Below are 2,223 nucleotides of genomic sequence, written 5' to 3' on the forward strand. Positions count from 1 at the left end.
GACAGATGGGGAAGCTGAGACAGGCTCACGTGCGTTCAAATGGCCAGTGGGCACAGAGCTTCTGTCTGGAAATGCTCCATGCGATGTGGCTTTTCCTCCTCCCTCCCCCTTCCTAAGTCCTGGTCACTTAGACATCTCTCCCTAAGGAAGAATTCACAGACCCCGGCTCGCTGGGTCACCCATTGAGCCAGTTCTGCTATCCCTCCTGACAGGCAGATTTTAAAACATGCTTCTCTAAGGTGCTCACGGGACACCACCCTCAAAGCAGCAAACAAGACCACTCCCTTGCCATTCTGGAGCTGCGTCCACTGTTCCACAACTCACCTGAGCACCTTGTTCAGACGGCCTGGGAGGAAGGAAAGAGCACACATGTAGAGCTGCTGGAGGTGCCGCAGCATGAGCATCTGAGAGAGGAATTGGGAAAAGGATTGCTGCTCCTCCTGCTCCTGCCTTTCCCCCTCCTGCTCCCCTTCCTCCTGCTCCCCTTCCTCCAGCACCTCTGCCTCCTCCCACTCCTGCACCTCTGCCTCCTCCCACTCCTGCACCTCTGCCTCCTCCCACTCCTGCTCCTGCTCTTCCCTCTCCAACTCCTCTTCCACCCTCAACTCCTGCTCCTCTTCCTGTTGTGCTTCTTCCTCCCTCTCCTCCTCTTCACCCCCGTCCTCCTCATAGTCCTCAGTCAACTCTTCCAGGAGAAAGAGTTTCTGCAGGTTACTCATCGCTCCCAGGTAGAGAGCAAATGTCCTCAGGGTGTGCAGGTACCGGGTGTTCACTTTCACGTCCTGGATGCAGTCCAGCCTCACCCTATCCAGGACCTTCCTGACCCTCTGGAAGGGCACCTCAGAAGTCCTCAGTGTCTTGCAGCACAGATGTAGCAACCCTTCCCTCTGCTGGGCCCATTGGATGATGTGCATGAAAAACTTATCCTGGCCCCTTTCATTGAAGGTAAGGTCTAGGAACACCTCCAAGGGAGTCAGGGGATGCTCCTTACTGGGGCTGGAGCTGTGCACAGTCACTGGTTCTGTCCATGAGCAATTCTCAGTGCTGACTCGAAGCCACATATCCCAGAAGTTGGCACCCGTGTTCCTTAAATCCAGCACCCGCAGTTTGCACCTCCTGTGGGGAGAGCAGGACATTAGCTGAGATTCTTCCAGGTCAACAGGGCATTGGCTGAGATGCTTTATGGACTGTGTGTCTCAGTGATTGAGCATCGACCTATGAACTAGGATGTCACAGTTCAATCCCCAGTCAGGGTACATGCCTGGGTTGCAGGCTCAATGCCCAGTGGGTGGGGGGAGTGTGTGTATGTGTGTGCAGGAGGCAACTGATCAATGATTCTCTCTCATCATGGAAGCTTCTATCACTATCTCTCCTTTCCTCTCTGAAATCAATAAAAAATTATATATTTTTAAAAAGATCGACTGAGTGAGGGCAGGTCAGAATGAGATTGAGCGTCTGAGTTGAGGCACCAATCAGACTGCACCCCCACCCTGAGCTTCTACTTTGAATCCCAGGGTCAGCTTCTCCCTTGCCCTCCTCCTCCCTCTGCTCTGCTTTGCTCATCCCCTTCCCAGCTTCTCCTTGCCCTCCTCCTCCCTCTGCTTTGCTTTGCTCATCTCCTTCCCTTCCATCCCTCCTGCTCAGCACTTGGAGTACCTTTAAGTACCACTGGGAGGAGGCAGGGCATGTTTTGCCGGTCCCCCTGCCCAGTAGGCATTCCTCCACTTCCCACAGTGAGCTGCGCAGTGTGCAAGGGCTCCCCGAGCCTCACTGGCACGGTCAGAAGCTTCAGGTCCACCCTCAGGCCCTCCAAACACCCTGACCTCCACTGTCTCCCAGATGCTCAGTCAGGACCCTACCAGGCACCTGGAGCAGCCTCCTGGGCCGAGAACCTCCTGGGCAAGTACAACGTCAATCGCGTCAAACACGGCTTTTAAGCCCACGGCCCTGGTTGGGGCATGATCAGGGGGACGCTGCATCAGGACCCCCAGAGGGAGGACAGTGAAGGGCCAGGCTTGGGCCAACGCCTTCAGGAGCTGGGGGCGGCGTCCACCACGGTAGGCCATGGCGAACAGGTACGGGAAGAGCTCGGCGGGCAGGTACTCCAGAGCGGCAATGGCCGAGGCCTGGTCCCTCAGCAGGCGCTTGGCTGCCAGCTTCAGGAGTGTGGGTGGCGTCCGGATGCTCATCTTCAAGGTGCTCAGAAAGGAATCCTGCAGAAAC

At 56.2% G+C, this 2,223-nt stretch overlaps 1 protein-coding gene across 1 annotated transcript in view; it reads right to left on the reverse strand.

Moving 5' to 3' along the window:
* LOC102259888 (PRAME family member 8) overlaps positions 1 to 2,189 on the reverse strand; it is a 3,644-nt gene extending 1,455 nt beyond the window's left edge. The window contains exons 1-3 of the mRNA XM_005884509.1: positions 1,867 to 2,189; positions 656 to 1,116; positions 325 to 346 (exon numbers count right to left, since the gene is read on the reverse strand). Coding sequence (XP_005884571.1) covers positions 325 to 346; positions 656 to 1,116; positions 1,867 to 2,189 — 806 coding nt within the window. The remainder of the gene's footprint in view (positions 1 to 324; positions 347 to 655; positions 1,117 to 1,866) is intronic.
* Positions 2,190 to 2,223: the final 34 nt, after the last annotated feature.

The sequence above is a fragment of the Myotis brandtii genome, unplaced genomic scaffold, assembly GCF_000412655.1.
Source record: "Myotis brandtii unplaced genomic scaffold, ASM41265v1 scaffold834, whole genome shotgun sequence".
Lineage (NCBI taxonomy): Eukaryota > Metazoa > Chordata > Mammalia > Chiroptera > Vespertilionidae > Myotis > Myotis brandtii.